The sequence below is a fragment of the Rhincodon typus genome, chromosome 22, assembly GCF_021869965.1.
Source record: "Rhincodon typus isolate 14 chromosome 22, sRhiTyp1.1, whole genome shotgun sequence".
NCBI classification, from domain to species: Eukaryota; Metazoa; Chordata; class Chondrichthyes; order Orectolobiformes; family Rhincodontidae; genus Rhincodon; species Rhincodon typus.
In genome coordinates this window covers 32,383,359-32,403,195 of record NC_063353.1, presented here as the reverse complement: position 1 = coordinate 32,403,195, position 19,837 = coordinate 32,383,359, and the positions used below count along the sequence as shown (strand labels likewise).

At 41.6% G+C, this 19,837-nt stretch overlaps 1 protein-coding gene across 1 annotated transcript in view; it reads left to right on the top strand.

The window, feature by feature from the left end:
* The window catches only part of shank3a (SH3 and multiple ankyrin repeat domains 3a), an 886,564-nt gene that overhangs the window by 800,937 nt on the left and 65,790 nt on the right, over window positions 1–19,837 (top strand). Inside the window, exon 22 of the mRNA XM_048610479.1 lies at window positions 9,693–9,820. Coding sequence (XP_048466436.1) covers window positions 9,693–9,820 — 128 coding nt within the window. The remainder of the gene's footprint in view (window positions 1–9,692; window positions 9,821–19,837) is intronic.

Below are 19,837 nucleotides of genomic sequence, written 5' to 3'. Positions count from 1 at the left end.
AGTGAATCTGCAGAATTCTTTACCACAGGTGTCTGTAAAGGTGGCATTGTTCAGGGCTGAATGAAACAGATTTTTAATCACTTAAAAGAATCAAAGGTGATGGGGAAAAAGACATGAAAGTGGAGTTGATCATTATCAGATCAGACATGATCTCATTGAAAGACAGAACAAAGCTGATAAGTCCACTACTGCTCCTATATCTTATGGTTTTCTCTGGGATATGATTTGTGTTCACGGCAGTGTTGCATTATTATCTCATTTATTAGCTGGTAGTTTGATATTTTTTTCTACAGAGATCATAACAATGAAAGGAGAGAGAATCATTGTAGACGTTATAGAATTAGAAAATTCCCAGCAATATTGTGGAAGTTAAAAGATGCTGGTGATGTTTAGAAAATAGTCATCCTTGTGTATTTCCTAACGAAGACCAAATTCTATGTATATTTTAGAAAATGGGATCCTTTGTGTATGTTATAGAGAACAGTAGCCTTGCGAATTGTTTGTGAGAATAGCAGCCCTTGCACATAGGGTAAGAGAAAAGGGACACCGCTGCAAGAGTTCTTAAAGTCAGTCTCATTGTCGCAACAAACGACTGAGAAGTGGATATGTTTGTTGATGATAACACAGTATTGATTATCATTCACAGCTCCACTGATAATGAAACAGTCTGTGCCTGCATGCAGCAAACTGGCACAATATTCAATCTATAGGTAATAAGTGGCAAGTAACATTTAGATCATATAACTGTCAACTAATTACTATCTTCAGTAAGGTGTCATGCCTCACTGGGGTATCAAAATCCCCAATTTACCTCAGATAAACCCCAGCTGACAAAACACAGATCAGGTTTCTGTACTCAACAAGAGCAAATATTTATTTTAAATAAATAAATTGACTCTTCTTTGAAAGTCTATGCATTACTGTGGGGGCGTGCAAAGATAATGTCAAATCTTCTAGAACCCCAGACTAATGTTAAAATCTCATGACAGATGGTGGAATTTAATACACGAAAAAGAAGTCTTGAATAAATGGCTAACTTTAATGGTGACCATGCCACCACTGTTCACTGTTGTAGAAAACCATCTGGTTCACAAATATCCTTTGCAGAAGGAAAACTTCCATCCCATTACCTGGTCTATATGTGACTCCAACCCCAAAGCAATATGGTTTATTCTTAAGTATCTGTGGGAAATTAGGGATGGGCAATACATGTTGGCCTAGCCAGTAATGCACCCTATGAACAAATTTAAAAAAAACAAAAATGGGTATCATTGTGTGTGTTTTTATGTTTTATTTTGAGAGTAGAAAGGGTAGGTGGGATAGATTGAGGTTGAGGGCTGGGATGCCTAACGTTCAGGTACAGAACTGGACCAATGTCCCAGCAATTGGAGGAAGTCTTCTAACCTGCCTGCAGATCTGAGTTTTGGTAGTTTGATCATCACTGATTGAATTTTACACAAGACTCCTCAAAGTTTGTTTTTTTCATTCCCTGTCATACTTTTCATCCGTAAAGAAGGGGCGTGTACAATCCAATCTCTTAGAGTGCAGATTTGATTGTTTGCATTTACCAGGCACTTGTCTCTGAGGTATGCCAAGAAATCCTTTAATGTTTAGTTCACCAACATGACATTAGTAAACAGAAAGATATTGAATATGAAGTGGAAACTATCATATTACAAGTTCTTTTGTCGTTCCTTGTCTTGCACTATTGGCACAGTTCTCTGTCTGGGATGTGCTTTGTCTCTATAACTTGAATGTTGTGTGTTTTTGTATAGATTACTAACCCTTTCCTCTAGATTCAGTTTTGTGACATTGCCATTCATTCCTCCATTCCATCCTAACGCTCCAATTCTTTTCTTTCCAAGCCTCTGTACGCAGAAGGAAAACGGGTAAGTTGTTCTCTTAAAAACTAACAACAAACGCCATTTTACTTCTCGTGGTGCTTTGTGTGTTGGTGCTGTGTTGAGCAGACATGCTTCTGTTGAGTGGTACTTGTAAAGTTTTAAGAGAACATTCATTATTTGCCCCCACTTCCACTATTTCTTCCACCACATGACCTCAGGGTGGTGGAAAGATTTCTTCAGCGTGTGAAGTCAAAATTACAAGCATGTTTTAAAATGTTGTAACAAACAGAATCTGGCACAGTAAGGAAACGGCTGGGTAGAGTCCATGAAGTGTACCTGGGCAATAGAAGGAGAGTAAATAGGTGAGTATTGTCCATGTTAGAATAGAGTACACTTGGGGAATGTATGGGTGAGGTTTAATGGATCAATTCATCTTTTCATGGTTTGACGCAAAAGGAAGGAGGTAAGATAAAAGAGATCTTGATAGTTCCCTAAGAACCTTGTTAATATGATTTTCTCTGAACTCAAAAATGAAGTGCTGCGTGTGCTGCCTCTGATTTTTTTTCAAAGAAGTAGCATGTCAGTGTCTCTCAGGCTGTGTTTGTGACTCCAAAATCTGGGTCCATTTCACAGAGACTTAGGGGAAATTCCTGCATGATGTTATGTGACACACTTCCTGAGGATGATCATTTGTTTGACTTAATTCAATGAAATTTGACCCATGCTTTTGCAAATTATCCCCATTTCCTTCCCAACCTGTGCTGAATGCATTATGCCAATGAATTTGGTCAGTTGTGATCACTTCCGTTAGGGCAAAACTGTGAACTCTCATGTGGGGTGCTTACACATGAAATTCTTGAAGCAATATAACTGGATGTACTTTGTCTCCCTCTTAGTGAATTAACGTCGCCAAAAGATGGCAAGATGCTTTCTTGGTGGTATCTGAAATTTAGGGTCTTTGTCCTTCAGCTGAAGTCTTAAAATGTAAGCCTCCGACCTTCATTTTGGGACCTGTGAGAACTTAGTCTTACACAGTACACCTGTAAGCTCTTCGGAACTTCATTAAATTCCTACACTACTGAATCTAAGCCCACTACATGGTGTTGTACTGTATAGAGTCTTGGCCATTGACCTTATGGTCTGCAATATGACACGTTGACCCTTCACCTGTTGCCCTACATATCAGAGTTTTATCAGAGCCAAGTCTTGGCATGCTGCACAAGGAATCCTTTGTCTTTCCAATATTACATGAAAAAATGGTTTAGTTAGAACATGCAGGAAATGACATATATGTTGAGATAATCTTTCTCATAGTGCTGGTTGTGAGAGGAATGTTCACCAGGACACCGGCTGTTGCGCTTCTTTACGCAGTTTCACAGCATCTTTATATCCACCAGAACAAAGCAGACTTTGGTTTTGTGTCTCAGCAAAGGACCACACAGATTGTCAGCCTAGATTATGGAGGTGAATTCTTATTAAGGGCTCATCCATCCATCTTCCATAACTCTAGTGAAAACACAGAAGACTTTAAATTGGGAGTGTTAAACTGACATTTAAAATAAGCAAGAGACAGAAAAATGGAGAAAATAGATCAGGACTGAAGACAAGAGTCTCAATGAAGCGATTAAAAGCTGAGGGGGAAAAGGATGCAGTGGAGAAGTGGGACAAGGAGATGCAAGGATTGTGGGAAAGTGAGGACTAGAATGAGGGTGGAGATTGAACAGGCACATCCAGGGGACAGTGAAAACAAAGTCAGACGGGAAGGCAGGAGATCCAGAGAGACTGGGCGAACTGTGGGAGAGGAAATCTGGATGGGACGGAAAATAGAACCAGAAGAATGAGGGTGAACTGGTGAGAGGGAGGGAGGGGAAACTGGGATGGGGACAAGGCAAGGAGATCTGGGATTAAGAGTGAATTGTTCCACTGGTGAGAGTAGACATGTCTTTGGAACAGGAAGGGCGAAGCAAGCTAAAATAAAAGAAAAACTAGTTTTAAAAATCATTGAAAAACAGAGAGGGAATGGGAGGGGAGAAAGGGAATCAAACAGCCAAGGGAACTAATACAAACAGCTTGTACTGAACTCATTATGAGAGCCTGAAAAACTACAAAACAATATTAAAAGTCCTATCACAAAGTACAGTTAGTGTACCACTGAGTACACTTATTACAGTACCAAGAAGGAAATTAATTATATATTTATTTAAAAAGTGAAATGGTGACCAGTTTTCACTACCTGTGTTTACAGCTTCTTTGAACGTAGACTCAGCATGTCTAGTTAATGAGCTTTGAAAGTGTTCCGTCATTAAGTTTATTAAAGAGACGTTTATGGTTTTTGGATTGTTATAATCTCAGTAGAGACCAGTAACTCTCAGTTATTAACTGAATGAATTACACCACAAGATTTAATTTTTCAAACAAAAACTTTACTGTCCAAGTTAAGCAAAGCAGGTACTACTAACTTAGCAAAAAAAACCCAAAAGAACTGAAGATGCTGGAAATCAGAAACAAAAACAAATTGCTGGAAAAAGTCAGCAAATCTGGTAGTGCCTGGAGAGAAATCAGAGTTAACGTTTCAGGTCCGGTGATCCTTCCTCAGAACTGCCAGCACTCCTATATGGGCTTTGAGGTTCTCCCCAATTCCCTGGCTTCAGCTGTAGACACAAGCTTCTGAGGTAATGGCACCCCCTCTAAAGTGGTCTGTCTGCTGATTCTATTTTTTACTGATTTTTTTTTTAAGAATTGAAATAGGACATCACTACCTTGGGGCACCTTCTCTCTTACTTATCTGAAAGACATGAGAAATGAAAGGCGTAAAAATCACATCCAGGTGATTGTCCCCACAAGGACACTTAACACTGACATCATGTCCCTGAAGCCTGGGAACTCTCTGCTCCAAGAGTGATATTTAAACTTGAGACTGGGAAGGTCCCAGCTTCAGCATCAGATGTGTATTGAATTAGCTGATTCCTAGCAGATGTCCTGGCGAGATTTGGTTTTCTCCAAATGTTTATGATGATCAGAGCTGGGAAAAGAGAAAATCATCTGGACTCTGTAGAACACAGAGCAAGGGTACGTTTTTGTAACCGTTTGGATAAGATGTTAGACTGAGGCTCATCTGGTCCTGTCTTGTAGTTGTGAACAATCCCAAGATATCATTTTTAAGAAGGACAGGCAAGTTCTCCCTGACATCATAGCCTGCCTACATAATTATAAAATAGATGAACCTGGTTATTATGACACTACTGTTGTGGAGCCTTGCTGTGCGCCTCATTGCTTACATTTCAATAGTGAAAACATGTTTTCATTGGCTGTGAAGCATTTTAGGTCATCCTAAAGATATAACAGGGTCTGTACAAATGCAACACATTCTAAAATCAAGCTGACAGTCCCATGCAGTATTGAGAGAATACTGCACTGTCAGAGATACCATCTTTCAGATGTGACATGAAACAGAGACCCGACCTGCCCTCTCATGGTGACAAACGATCCTATTTCAAAGGACAGCAGGGGAGTTATCTCTGGTGTCCTTTTCAATATTTAACCCTCAATTAACATCAAAATTACAGATCAACTCATCATTATTGTATTGCTGTTTGTGGGAACTTTCTACTTGCAAATGGGCTGCTATATTTCAACAAAGACTACACTTCAAAAAAATACTTCCTTGGCTGTAAAGTGCTTGGGGAGACCCTGTGATGTGAGTGATATTTGCCAGGATCAAGGTTCATGGAGATGAAACACTGCCCACAAGAGATATCAGACAGACAACCAGAGGCTAGGAGCTGTGCATTGCTCGGCAGAATCTGTGCAAACAGAGGCTGTTTCCAGCACTGCACCCAAATGAGGTCCAGGATCAATAGGAATCCAGCCATAGATGAGTAATGTTGGAATAGGGGTAGTTCTGGAGTTGTTTTGGCAGCAAGGTGGTTCTCAGTGGACAATCCCCACTTCCAGATGCCAGGGTCTACATTCAGGCGCTGAATGCCTTTGAACAAACCTCATATAACCATCTCACAACTCCCCATACCGGCAACACTTACCTTCATCTGTGAAGCCCACAGGCAAACCCAATATTGTTTGCTATTTGAGCTCACACATGGTGAGACTCCTGCATGCCAGTGAGGGAATACCACTGGAGCAAGGAGCAGGATGCAGCCCTTTAGTGGGTATTGATTGTCCACAGACAGGCCTTATTTGGTCATGGGTTATGAGCTGTCCACGAGACTCCTCAAGCGAGACTCAATCTTGGCAGAGGCAAGAGACAGTCCAGAGGAATACTGGCTGTTGATAGTGTCACCAAATCCATGAAGGAGCTGGATAGATTCTGTTGGTGAAAGCCGTAATTAAAAGATGTACGGAAGAAAGATTCAGTCTAGAACTAGCCAGATGGGACACTGTTTTCTCTTTTTCATTTAATTTTATGGGGTGAATCTTGTATTTTTCTGGCTATAAGTTGCATCAAGCTTCTTAGAGGAATTCTCACTGCATGGCCCAGCGAGATTTCACACTGTACCTTACCAAATGTGCCTCACTAACTAGCTGCCCTGCATCTATGGTGTGTGTTGCAACCAACTGTAGCCCCATCTTACTATGTGCCATACCAGGAACAACTCACCACTCAGCGGAAAGCCACCGTAGAACCAGCATCCCTTGCACACACACCATCTTTAAAAGTCCACTGTGCACCCAGATAAGCACTGTCAGTCCAGAGCTACCCCACATGATTCCTCACATTTACCCCAGACATGGCAGAAGGGAAGAGACCTGGAGGTCCTGCAAGACAAGGTGGTACAGAAACAATAAGTTCTCTTGTCCCAGGACCAGGCATGGAGGCCACAACACCAGACCAGCCTGGTCTGAGGTTGCTACCTTGGTCAGTGCAGTGTCAGCCATCTGGAGGAAGGACCAAAACTGTAGGGAAAATGTCTGCTTCTCTACTTCAGCAGCATACGTGCTATTATCATCTCTGCAATACTCCATATTCATTCTTTCTCAGCCACTGTATGAACCTACTGCTCACACTATTGCTGTGGCATCTTCCCTCACTTGCTCTCACTCACCCCAGCCCCCATCACAACTAACCCTACAGGCCCTCTCTGATCCCTATTCATTAGCTCTGGTCACCTCCCACCTGCATGGAAAGTAACAGCTGTTCCACCCACTTTCATGTCCCTTAATACCTGCCTTTCTCTCATTTCAAAGAAAAACAGCCCACATTAGGGCAGAAACAGGCATGAAGGGTGCTTAGCTGCTCGACATTCCCACGCCTTATGAGGAAAGATCCTAACAGTGCCCAAGCCCCTGGACTGTTATTGGAGGCTGCCCTTGGTTTTCTGTGCTGGGTCTCCCCATGCAAAGCTATTTGCCTTGACTTCATTAATGACTGCTGATAACCATGACAATCATCCTGCTAAACAGGAAGGCAGGCCAGTGATGATACCAGCTACATTCTTGTTTTTTGTCTTCCTCTGCATAGACCTCCACATCCACGCACTACATGACTTACAGAACTAGAAGTCAATGCCAGAAAGGGCGTTGGCACAAATATCGGTATGTACAGTGCTTAGAGGGAACATTGGCTGTGACTGTGATAGCAAGCCAACAGGCCAGAGATGCAGCCTGATGCAGTCCATGAGCTGGGTATATGTCCCTCAGTAGTGGACATTGTCCTTGCTACAGCATTACAAAGATAGTTGTGAAGTGCAGAAGTAAAATATAAATAGATCAAAAATGTGCTGTGAGGGTTCTTAGAGGCTGGAACGTGTTTGATACCAGTGTCCGTGGACATGGGGTTCATGTGGCCCTGAGATATTGGTGTATGGTGTCCAATATTTCTTGATGTTTAGTTTGTCTGACACATCTGTTCACACGGTCGCTGAATATGAATGAGCTGCATCACAGCATTAGTAAGGCATTTAACAAGCTATAATTCCCCCCAATTGGCATCTTGCCGAGAAACCCAACATGCCACACGGTAAAAGCATGATGCCATGAAATGCTCCTGACACTGAGATAGGCTTCACCATAAAAAAAAAACCATAAGAAATAGGAACAAGAGTAATCTGTTCAGCCCCTCAAGCCTGTTCCGCAATTCAATAGGATCATGGCTGATCTGACATTCCTCATATCCATGTTCCTGCCCTTTCTTGAGATTCCCTACTGATCAAGAATCTATCTATCTGTCTCAACCTTAAATACACACATGGACTCTGATCCCACAGCTTTCTCACTGGATTTCCCATCTGATTCTGCCACAAATCTTGCTGTAGCCCAGATAGCTCAGATCCCTATAAGATGCCTTATGTCACTATGAAGCCAAGTAAGAGGTGACCTGCATCGGAGATTGTGGGGAAATGAGTTGTTGAAATGATCAGGTGTTCCATAGAAGAAAGGCTGATAGTTGGCTGAAGGAGCCTAAAGCTTAGGTCTTGATAATGAAGATGCAACAATGAAAATATTTCCTGCAATGATGTTGAAGGAGCTTTACTCTGCAACTGACTAATCTGCACTGAACCTTGTGTGTGATGTGATGATGTTGGGAGGAACAGTCATTGTTTCAGTGAGTTATTGCTGTTTTACATTGAGTGGTTTACATCTATCTGATTGACAAATGCTGCTTGAATCCAATCAGCATAATATCACTTTGATAAACAGCTTTCTAAATGGGTTTAATGGAATGGAAGCATTCATTCCCTGCCTGCTGAGCTTCACATTCAAAGAACAAATCTCACACTGCTAACAAGTTGCATCCACCTAGAGCTTTACAGCTTCTTGTTTCTATCATTTAAACACTGGGAGCTGATATTAGGCTGTACAATCAACAATCCATATTATGCCACATTAGTCAACAGACCAGCATCCAGAAACAAATTGATCGGAGAAGGGAGGTATAGTCAGTCCAGAGCATTTCATCCAGAGAAAGTTCTTTGTGTCAAATTTGTGTCAGGACTAATTAATTATGTGCACGATTAACCATTCACCCCATCTCCTATGTGAATGTACTACACCTGCCCTTTCTCCAGATGCTTTTATATCTACGTTTCACGTATTTTCACCTTCCCATTTAAAACATTTTTCTGGATTCCACTTTCCCACACTTTTATGGTCCTGCATTCCACGACCCTGCACTCCTCTCACAAAAATATTATTTCTCACTCACCCTTTGTTCTTTTGATGCCAGTCTTTCACTGATGCCTTCTAGTTACTAACTCACTGGCCACTGGAAATTATTTTTACTGATTTATTTTATTTATGTAAAAGGAGACAACAGCTTTGGGGCCATTCATGACCTCAGGACATACTGAAGCCCAGTGACATACCTGTAAGTTCTAGTCCCTTTCAAGTGTTGTGATGTAGAAAACTGAGCTACCAACTTATACACTTCTAAATCTGACAGTAGATAGAAATAACCAGATAGTCTGTTTTATGTGTTAATTATTGACAAAGACAGGAGGAAACCTCTGCTGTCCTTTACATTCACCAAAAAGGACATTTTGTGTTTAGTATCTAATTTGAAATATGTCACTTCCTACAATGCAGCAGTCCCTCAATTCTGCGCTGAACTGCCACCTAGATTATGCGCTAATGTTTCTTGAATAGGAATCGAATCTACAGCCCAGGATATTACATCAAAGAAGAAAGGATGTTACACCCTATCTTTGGGTGGTGTCCTCCTGACATAATATCCTTTCTTCAATGATGTAGTATTCTGTGATTTCAAATACAATGTCCTGTCTTCTCTTATATAATATGCTACCTCCTGCAATACCTTCTCTTCTGATCCAATATTCTCTCCTCTCTGATGTGATTCCTATCCTTTCTTATGCAATGTTTTAATTTTGTTTTTAGAAAAATTGGATGAGATCCTTGCAGCAGCTGATCGGTCAGCCAGGACAGAGAATGTGGCAGCAGACTCCCGAGCTGCGACAGTCAAACAGCGGCCTACAAGCAGGCGTATCACGCCAGCAGAGATCAGTGTGAGAAACCCATTCACGTTTAACACTGTATCTAGTTCTGAGCATCAGTACATGAGGACGTGCAGGGATTCAGAGTGTAATTTCAGTTCTCCTTCGCTCCCAGTAAATAAGAGAGACAGCGTAGGAGCATTTTCTCTGGCTTACTCCCCACTTTGAGAATGACCGCCTCCCTGAGAACGTGAGCTGTCTAAGAGCGAGGGCATGAACACGTAGATATTCAAGGTGTGCAAGCAGACAGCCAGGAAACAGCAACTCATCAATAAAAACTAGCCAATCAGGCAAGGGCAGTCATGATCTAAGCCAGCTTCTCCAGACATCTACCAGGTTCAATATATTAATGACGGGACTGGATTTGTTAACAAACTGAAGCCCATGAAATTAAAGCAACAGTGGTGGCATCAACTCAAAATTGAGTAAAAGAAACAAGTAGAGGACTGAGAGGCCATTGTTTTTAAGACTGAACTGGAATATATCATCATGTTCCCCAGGCATCAGCATTAGAACATTTTAAAAAAATATATTAATGTATTTGTTTTTGAAGAACATATTTTGAAAGTTTGTAATTGAGAAATAATACATTATACAACTCATGGTATTCTATGAGCCACAAACTGAAGGAGAAAGTTTATGGGTAAACAGCAAAGAGATGCAAAAGCAGTAGATAAGTAACAGTAGTGAACTTTAATTATCCTGACATAAGCTAGAATAGTACCAATGTGAAAGATAGAGAATTAGAAGAGTCTTCGAATTGTGTTGAGAAGAATTTTGCTGATCAGCATGCTTCCAGCCCAATAGGCATTGCTGGATCAGATTCTGAGAATTGATCTCGGATAAGTTCTCTAAGTTAGCTATGGAAAAGGTCAAGGAGTAATGTAGAATAAAAGCACTCAACTGGAGAAGAGTCAGTTTTCCTGTGGTGTGAACAGATCTGGTGTACAAATTGGAGTCAAATATTAAGAGGCAAAACTGTAATGGAACTGCTTTTATGGAGAAGATGGCTCATTGCCATGACTCACTGGGGTAGTGCTGTAGAAATCAAGCCCTCCTCGCGTGCCCCCCCCCCCAATTCCCAGAGTCCCCACAAATGTGAAAAGATTCAGTTAAACTATTCAAAGTGTCCTATTTGCCCAAGTGTCAAACTCAAGTTAAAATAAAATACTCAGTAGCGTTCTGTACTTAGCAAGAAGATAACTGTTCGTGAAAATCTTATCTTTAATCAATGCCAATTAGCAAATAATGTATAATTCTATAGCTTAAACTCTGCTCTTCCTTAAAATCCACCTCTCACAAAAAGCTAGCACACAAGTTCAGCAGGTAATAGGGAAGGCAAATAGAATAAAAACAGAAGTTGCTGGAAAAGTTCAGCAGGTCTGGCAGCTTAAGAGAAAATCAGAGTTAACGTTTCGGGTCCGGTGACCCTTCCTCAGAACCGTTCTGATTTTCTCTTCACAGATGCTGCCAGACCTGCTGAGCTTTTTCAGCAACTTCTGTTTTTGTTCCTGATTTACAGCATCCGCAGTTCTTTTTGTTTTTATTAAGGCAAATAGAATGTTAGCTTTTATTTCATAAATGTGGAAATACCGGTGTTGGACTGGGGTGAACAAAGTCAGAAGTCACATGGCACCAAGTTATAGTCCAATAGGTTTATTTGAAATCACAAGCTTTTGGAGCGCTGTTCTTTGGCAGGTGAAGCGGTCACCTGATGAAGGAGCAGCGCTTCAAAAGCATGTGATTTCAAGTAAATCTGTTCGACTATATCCTGGTGCCATGTGACTTCTTACTTTATGTTATAGGGAATGGAGTAGAAAAATAGGAAAGTCTTACTAAAATTATACAAAGCACTAATTAGACCATATCTAGAACACTGAACAGTTTTGATCCCTTTACCCAAGGAAAGATATACTGGCATTGGAGGCAGTCCTGAGAAGGTTCATGAGGTTGATCCCTGGGGCATGGTGAGGTTTTCTTATCAGGCAAGGTTGAGTTTGTTGGACCTGTACTCATTGGAGTTTAGAAGAATGAGAGGTGAATTTATTGAAATATAAGATTCTTTGGGATCTTAACAAACTAGATGTTGAAAGGTGCTTTGTTCTGATTGTGGGATAGTCTAGAACCAGAGGGCACAATCTCAGAATAAGGAGTCACCTGCTAAAAACAGAGATGAGGAGGAATGTTTTCTGAGGATAATTTATCTGTGGGATTGTATATAACAGAGGGCTGTAGAGGCTGGGTCACTAAGTTTGATCATGACTGAGATAGATTTTTTAAATCAATTAGAGAATCAAGGTTTATGGGAAAAGGCAAGAAAGTGGAGTTGACGATTAACAGATCAGCCATGATCTCTGTGACTGCTGTAGTAAACTCAATGGGCCTAACGGCCTATTTCTCTCCTATATCATATGGTGACCCAGGTATCGCTCAAGTTCTGAAGCACATTACCTGAGCTGCTATAGCCATCAACATATCCTATGCATTTGACTGACCAGGCCTCAAGAGGCATCCAGGAATTCCCATGTGCCACAGGATAAGTGGCTTTTTGATAAGTAGAGATTCCCTTCTGTGTCTTTAGTTTCTGGACTATTTGTAGGAAAACATTTAGCAGCTACATACCAGATCTTCTGTCTCCCACTCCCAAACTCAGACCACTTCTTGCTTTGTACAAGACCAGAACAATATCTCTGCCCTCATCAAATTACCAAGTATCATGTCAAAACAGTTTACTGTCAAGCTATACTCTGTGCTACTTACTTTGTGTGTACACAAAAGCTTCTGCATTTCATTAACAAAAATTCCAGAAACTTGAGTTAGTCCCTTCTGAGTTGGCAACTAGTTACAACAAGCCACATAATTAACTAACCATTGCAACCACTGACAGCTTGTTTATCATTTAAGTGTTTAACAAAGAGATCAACCTGTCTTCACTTACCAAATGTGCCAAGTTAATTACCTTGTCAAACGTGTACTCCATCAAACTAAGAGTTTGTGATGCCTACTTCATACATAAGCAAAAGCTTGCTCTATTTACACAAGCAAAAAATCCCACAAAAGGGTAGTTAATCTTTGTATTTCGCTACTCAAGATTTCCAGTTGCTCAGTTGATGGAAATATTTGAGATTGAGGTCAATAGATTTTTGGGTGCTACACGATATAGGGATATGCAGGAAGGTGTAGTTGAGGTACAAAATCAGTCATGATTTTACTGAATGGCAGAGCAGGCTTGAAGTGTAAAATGGCCTACTCTGGCTCCTACCTTCCGAATAGAAAGAGGTGGATATTATGTTGCAGTTATAAAAAAAACTCCAATTAGATCCTGTCCAAATGCCATGTAGAATTCTGTGAAATGCATCACAGAATGGATACCTTGGCCTTGAAGGAGATGTTGTGCAGACTTGCTACAGTCATAGAGCGGTACAGCATGGAAGCAGATCCTTTGGTCCAACTTGTCCCTGCTGACCAGACATCCGAAATTAATCGAGTCCCATTGCCAGCATTTGGCTCAAATCCCTCTAAACCGTTCCTACCTATCCAGATGAATTTTAAGTGTTGTAATTGTACCAGCCTTCACCACTTCCTCTGGCAGCTCATTCCATATATGCACTACCCACTGTGTGTCTAAAGTTGCCTCTTGGGTCCTGTTTAATTCTTTCCCCTCTCACCTTAAACCAGTGCCCTCTGGGGGCAATACTCCCTCATCCTGAGGAAAAGACCTTGGCTATTCACCCTATCCATGCCAGTCATGATTTTGTGAACCTCAATAAGGTTACCCATCAGCCTCTGACGCACCAGGGAAAATAGCCCCAGCCTATTGAGCCTCTCCCTACTGCTCAAACCCTCCAACCCTGGCAACATCCTTGTAAATATTTTCTGCAACCTTTTAAGTTTAACAACATATTTCCTGTAGCAGGGAGACCAGAACTGAGTGCAGTATTCCCAAAGTCTTGTGTAGCCACAGCATGATCTCCCAACTCCTATACTCAGTACACTGACCAATAAAGAAAGGCATAAAATTGATACAGGATGCTGAAAAAGTTAAGTTATTAGTTAAAGTTACATGCACTAAAGCTTGTGTTACCTTGCTCATAGAAGGTATTCTAACTGAGGAGATAAAAGCTACCATTGTATTGCGGGTGATTCTGAGTTTGTGACAAGGTTCAGGTTATGCTTGTATCTTTGCTGAATCTCACAGAGCTTTTCACATGCAGTACCTTCTCAAGGAAGTGTGTAAAAATTGGCTATTTGGGGTTATTCCTATCCATAGTCAATCCTATGGATACAACCTAACAACATTCTAGCAGTCGTAGGAAGACTTGTCTTCGAGAACTAACTGCACCTTTAGTCGAACTGTTCAAGGACAGCTACAACACTGGCATCTACCTGTTAATTTGAAAAGTTACTCAGGCATGCCCTGTCCAAAAATGCAGGACAAATGCAACCCAGCCACTTATCTGAAGAAGGATCTAGGCCCTAAACATCAGCCTTCCTGCTCCTCTGATGCTGCTTGGCCTGCTGTTTTCATCCAGCTCTACACCTTGTTATCTCCAATTATCACCTCGTCAGACTACTGTTGATCACAGAATCATAGAAGTGTCAGGGCACAGACTGACACCATTCAGCCCATCTGTCTGTGCCAACTTTTCAAACAAACATCATTACTTGGTGCCAATCTCCTGCCTTTTCTACAAATCTCTGAACATCATTTCCATCCAAATAATCATCCAACACTCTCTTGAATGTCTCAGTTGAGCCTACCTCCACCACACTTACAGGACTGCATTTACATAACCTAACAATGTGCTGAGTGAAAACATTTTTTTCATATCACATTTGGCCCTTTTGCAAATCATGTTAAAGCAATGCCCTCTTAAGTCTTTTCCCTTTTACAAGTGGGAATAACTTCTGTATCAATCCCACTCATAATTTTGAAACACTGTTGTCAGATTTTCTCAAAGCTTTCTTCTCTCCAGTGAGAACAGTCCAGATTCTTCAATCTATCGTCATGACTGAAATTTCTCTACCGTGGACTCATTTCTGTAAATCCCTTTTGCACACACTCCAAAGCATTCACATCTTTCCAATGGCACCCAGAACAATGCACAGTATTCCAGCTGAGGTCCAACCCAAGTCTAATACAGGTTCAGTATCACTTTCTCGCCCGTGTATTCTATGCCCCTAATGAGCCGAGGATACTGTATGCTTTACTCTCGCTCCACCTGTCCTCCCACCTTCAGTGATCTGTACACATATACAACCAGGTGCATCTGCTCCTGCACCCCCTTTACGGATATAGTAAAGAATAAGAGTTTTTTTTATTTTAAGACAGGGGTGAAAACTTTTTTTCTGTGTTGTTAGAGTGGAATTCTCTAAACCAGCAGGTAGTAGAGGCTGGGTCTTTAAATCTGTTCAAGGCTGAGTAAATAGGTTGTTGTGAGAGAAGGGAGTCAAGCATTTGGGAGTGTAGAAAAGCGGGTGGAGCTGAGTCCACAGCCAGATCAACCGTGACTTTACTAAATGGTGGGGTAGGTCCAAAGGGCTACATACTCCTAAATTCTGAGGCAAGTAACTCACTTACTCATTCCCCAAAATGTGTCAACAATCTACAGAATACAAGTCAGCAGTATGACGGATACAGTGGACTTGCCTGGATGTTTGACACCAATCAAGACAAAGCAGCGAGCTTGATTGGCACCCCTTCCAAAGCCTTCAACATTCACTCCCTCCATTGTGCACAATGGCAGTCTGCAAGATGCACCCAGGCTCCTTTGGTAGCACCTTCTAACAACACCCTAAAAAGACAAAGGCAGCAGATACATGGGAACACTGCCACCTGCAAGGTCTCCAAGTCACATATCACCCTGACCTGGAACTGTTTTGTTGTTCCTTTGCTGTTGGCCTAGTCAAAATCCTGGAACTCACTTCCTAACAGGACTTTCCCTATTGGACTGCAGCGGATAAAGGCAGCAGCTTACCACCTTCGCAAATGCAATTCGTGATAGGTAACAGATGCTGGCCTAGTCCGTGATGCCCATGTGGAAAATTGGAAAGGACACCTATATTTGATTGGTGTTTAATGTGCTTCAAAAGAAACCTAAGTTATCTGGATGTTAGTCGTTTGAGGATAGGATCGGGTTTAACAGTCATCACTTCACTGGTCAAATCACCTACTGATATTCACTGACCAGGTAATATACAAACTGTGACAGATGCATTTAGGTATCCTCGGGCATGGGTTGCAGAAAGCTAGTATATAAGTACAGCAGGTGAAATGGAAGACCAATGGCATTTTGGCATTTATTGCTAAAGGAATAGACTATAAAAGTAGGGGAGTGTCACTGTGACTGTGCGAGGCATTGTGAGACTGCACTTGGAGTACTATGTACAGCCTTGGTGCCCTTATTTAAGGAGGAATATAGTTTATTGGCGGCAATTCACAGGAGGTTCATTATATTGATTCCAGAGATATAGGGTTTGTCTTATGAAGAGAAATTGAGCATTTTAGGCTGGAATGTAGAAGAATAAGAGGAGATCGAATTGAGGTATAAAAGATGCTAAAGGGGATTGACAAGGTAGATGTAGAGAGGATGTTTCTCGTAGCAATCTAGAACAAGAGGTCATGGTTTTAGGATAAGAGGTAGCAGATTTAAAACACAGATGGGGAGAAATTACTTCTCCCAAAGAGTCATGAATCTGTGGAATTCAATACCCCAGAGTGTGGTGGATGCTGGGACATGGAGTAAATTTAAGGAGGGGGGTAGACAGATTTTTAAGGGGTGAGAGTTGAAGGGTTATGGAGAGCAGACAGGAAAGTGAAATTGTGGCTGAGATTGAGATTAGCCATGATCATATTGAATGGTTAAGCAAACTCAAGGAGCTTAATTACTTAACTCCTGCACAGGTTCTTATGGTTGCTGTAACCATCAGAGGTGGAGGGAGCCTCAGTCTGTTGGAGTAGGAAAGTAGCAGGCAGGAGGTGTGAGAGAGAAGTTTTTTTTTTTTTACACAGTGTGGTAAATGCGTGTTTGTGAACCAACCCATTCCGAGATTAATCTAAGTAGTCGCTGCAGGACCAGTTGTAGTCATGCTCTTTGACCACAACAGATGTTGCCTGATAAGTAGGTTAATTTAATCCATCTGCTAATTTTCTGTCCAGTGTCTCAGCCAGTCATGTTTAGCTTAACCTTTGATGAAGGTGTTTGGAAATAACCCAAGTATTTCAACAAAGTCATATGCACGGCCTTACACCTATAGCTAAATTTAACCATAATCTCTTCTCCCACTTAGTGCACAACTGCCTTCACTTCCACTTGACCTTCACATGAAAAAGCACTAATTCTGTTATTGGCTTGGGAGAATTAGTCCTGTATTATACTGGAACATTTTAAACAAGTTAACCCTCCAACTGCCTTGACATATGTTGTATATACAGCCTATTGAATGTTTCCTTCTGAATTAGGAACATCATTTGAAAAGTCACATTTATTGCCCACCCTGGATGCCCATGAGAAGGAAGTGATTGGCCTTCTTCTTGAACACAAAGAACAGTAAACACAGGATCAGATACTTTGCTCACTAAGACAGCACTGACACATGATACTGTTCTAAACTAAAAAAAATTTGTCTCTACACTGTCCATATCCCTCCATTTCCTGTCTACTCATATGTCTGTCAAGGTGCATGTTAAATGTTGCTACTGTATCTACTTCCACCACTTCCTCTGGCAGCGCATTCCAGGCACTTATCACCCACTGAAAAAAATTTGCCTCTCACATCTCCTTTAAACCCTCTTATACCTTAAACCTAAGTTCCCTAGTAATTGACTATCCATTCTACCACGTCTATCATAATTTTGTAAACTTCTGTGAGGTCGCCTCTTATTCTTTGACATTCAAGAGAAAAGAAACCAAGTTTGTCCAATCTCTCCTCATAGCTAATAACCCTCCAAACTAGCAACATCATGATAACCATTTCTGTACTCTCTCCAAAGCTTCCATATCCTTCTTGTAGTGCGGCGGCCAGAACTGCACACAATATTTCAAATGTGGCCTAACTAAAGTTCTATACAGCTGCAACATGTGTTGCCAATTTTTGTACTCTATGTCCTGATTGATGAGGGCAAGCATGCCACATGCCTTCTTGACTGTCTTATCCACTTGTGTTGTCACTTTCAGGAAACTGTGGACCTGTACACTAAGGTCCCTTTGTATGTTGATGCTACCAAGGATTCTGCCATTTACTGTACGCTTCCCTCCTGCATTAGACCTTTCAAAATGCACCACCTCGCATTTGTCCGGATTAAACCCAATCTGCCATTTCTCCACCCAAGTCTCTTATCTATATCTTGCTGTATCCTCTGTCGATCATCCTCACAATGTGCAGCTCCCCCAATTCTAGTGTCATCCGCAAACCTACTAATTAGACCGCCTACATTCCCCTCCAAATCATTTATACACATTACAAACAACAGGATCCCAACACTGAACCCTGTGGAACACCACTGGTCACAGACCTCCAGTCAAAAAAACACCCTTCCACTGCTATTCTGTCATAAATGACCAAGCCAGTTCTGTATCCATCTTACCAGCTCACCACAGATCCCATATGATTTTATCTTCTGTATCAGCCTGCCATGAGGTTACTTGTCAAAGGCCTTGCTAAAGTCCATATAGACAACATCTACCATCCTGCCCTCAATCAACTTTGACATTTTTATAGGTGAGGTGAAAGTGACAGCCCTTGACATCAAGGCTGCATTCAACCGAGTGTGGCATTAAGCAGCCCTAGCAAAACTGGAATCAATGGATATTGGAGACAAACTCTCTGCTAGTTAGAGTCATACCTGGCATATAAGATGATGGTTGTGGTTGTCAGGTCAGTCATCTCAGCTTGTTCCTCAGGGTAGTGTCCTTGGCCCAACCATCTCCAGCTGCTACACCAGTGCTCTTCCTTCCAATATAATGTCAGAAGCGGGATGTTCATTGATGATTATACAATGTTCATCACCATTTGTGACTCCTCAGATACTGAAGCAGTCCATGTTCAAATGCAACAATATCTGGACAATATCCAAGCCTGGGCTGACTAGTGGAAAGTAACATTCACGCCACACAAATGCCAGGTAATAATCATCTCCAATAAGAGACAATCTAATCGCCACCCCTTGACATTCAGTGGTGTTATCATCATTGAATTCCCCTCCAATCTATATCCTGGGAGTCACCATTAACCAGAAACTCAACTGGATCCACTACATAAACAGTGACTACAAGTGCAACTCAGGGGCTAGAAATACTGTGGCAAGTAACTCTCCATCTGACTCCCAAAAGTCTGTCCATCATCTGCAAGGCATACATCAGGAATGTGTTGGAATACTCCCCACTTGCCTGGATGGGATGGGTGGAGTTTCAACAACACTCAAGAAACTTGACACCAGCGAGTACAAAGCAGCCTGCTTGATTGGCACGCATCCATTAGCATCCACTCTCTCCCCAGTGACACTCAGTTGCAGCAGTGGGTACTATCTACAAGATGCACTGCAGAAATTCACCAAGGATCCTCAGATAGCACCTTGCAAACCCACAACTACTTTCATCTAGAAGGACAAGGACAGCAAATACATGGGAATGCCACCACCTGCAAGTTACCCTCCAAACCACTCACTATCCTGACTTCAAAATATATCACTGTTCCTTCATTGTGGCTTGTTCAAAATGGAATCCCATCCCTAAGGGCATTATGGGTCAACCTACATCACGTGGATTGCAACGGTTCAAGAAAGCAGCTCACCACTACCCTCTCAAGGGCAACTAAGGACAGGCAATAAAATGCTAGTCAATCAGCAATATCCAAGTCCCACAAGTGAATTAAAAAAGAAGTGAACTCCTTTACAGCTGAAGGTGATCTTTTTATACTGTTCAGTCAGCACTTCAGGATTTTGACCCAGTAACACCCAGAGCCAATACATGAGTGGAATCTTACGAGCCACATTGAGACAACTTTGACAATGGGACTGTGAGGAAAGTA